The sequence below is a fragment of the Triticum dicoccoides genome, chromosome 4A (assembly GCF_002162155.2).
Source record: "Triticum dicoccoides isolate Atlit2015 ecotype Zavitan chromosome 4A, WEW_v2.0, whole genome shotgun sequence".
NCBI classification, from domain to species: Eukaryota; Viridiplantae; Streptophyta; class Magnoliopsida; order Poales; family Poaceae; genus Triticum; species Triticum dicoccoides.
This window is the reverse complement of record NC_041386.1, coordinates 699,101,676-699,102,541: the sequence shown is the minus strand read 5'-3', so window position 1 is coordinate 699,102,541 and position 866 is coordinate 699,101,676. Positions and strand designations below refer to the sequence as shown.

The 866-nt window shown below is 70.7% G+C and overlaps 1 protein-coding gene across 1 annotated transcript in view; it reads right to left on the bottom strand.

The window, feature by feature from the left end:
• Nucleotides 1-345, bottom strand: part of LOC119284131 (BTB/POZ and MATH domain-containing protein 1-like) — a 7,313-nt gene extending 6,968 nt beyond the window's left edge. The window contains exon 1 of the mRNA XM_037563388.1: nucleotides 78-345. Coding sequence (XP_037419285.1) covers nucleotides 78-345 — 268 coding nt within the window. The remainder of the gene's footprint in view (nucleotides 1-77) is intronic.
• Between the last annotated feature and the right edge of the window lie 521 nt (nucleotides 346-866).

Here is an 866-nt window from a genome sequence, read left to right as displayed (position 1 = left end):
GGCGCGCGCTCCTCGGCAGAGGCATCGCATCAACGTGTCGTTGCACCAGGCCGAGTGGCACTGGCACCACCGCATGCCTCTGCCGTACCCCGACGTCACGCTGCCGCATGACTGGCATTTGGATCCGGAGAGGATCCCAGTGCCGCCGGCGCCGCGGATGGCGAGGGCCGATGCGGAGGAGGTACGACACCGGCGGGCGTTGCTAACGTTGGAGCAGCGCGCCGAACCGCACTTCGCCATCGACTCGCCTAACTGGGCTCGATGGTTCGCCTTCGAGCACGAGGAGCCGAGGCGACGCGGCGTCCGCGGCGTCGACCACAGCCTGCCGCCGCCCGCGCTCGTCATCCGCGACGAGGACCAGGAGGCCGAGGCCGCCTACCAGGCGGCCATTAAGGAGAGCGAGGAGGAGGAGCGGTGGAGGGAGGCGGATGAGGCGGCTTTCGAGGCTGCCATGGCGGAGGCCATGGCCCTCTCCGCGGCGGGCGACTACGTCGTGCCGCCGGTGACCCCACCGGCCCCGCCCAATGTCGAGCCGGAGGAGCCGACCTACCTCGAGTGCTACTCCTGGACCGTAGTAGTGCGCGAGTGGGTCAACGCTCCGCCGATCTGGCTCGGGGCGACGAAGAAGCAGGAGGCGGCCTACCTCGACCACTGGCGCCACGTTCGGCTGGCCGAGAAGCGCCGAAAGGGCGAGCGCCTGTAGATGCTCGAGCGCGAGGCCGAAGAGGAGGCGCGCCAGGCCCAGGCAGCGGCGGCAGAACCCGACATAGCCGCCCTTTGGAACACGGCGTTCCCCTGGGCCGGCCCTGCCCGACGTTGATCGACCTCACCGGTCCCGACGCAGACGCCGCCGCCGACGAGGACGC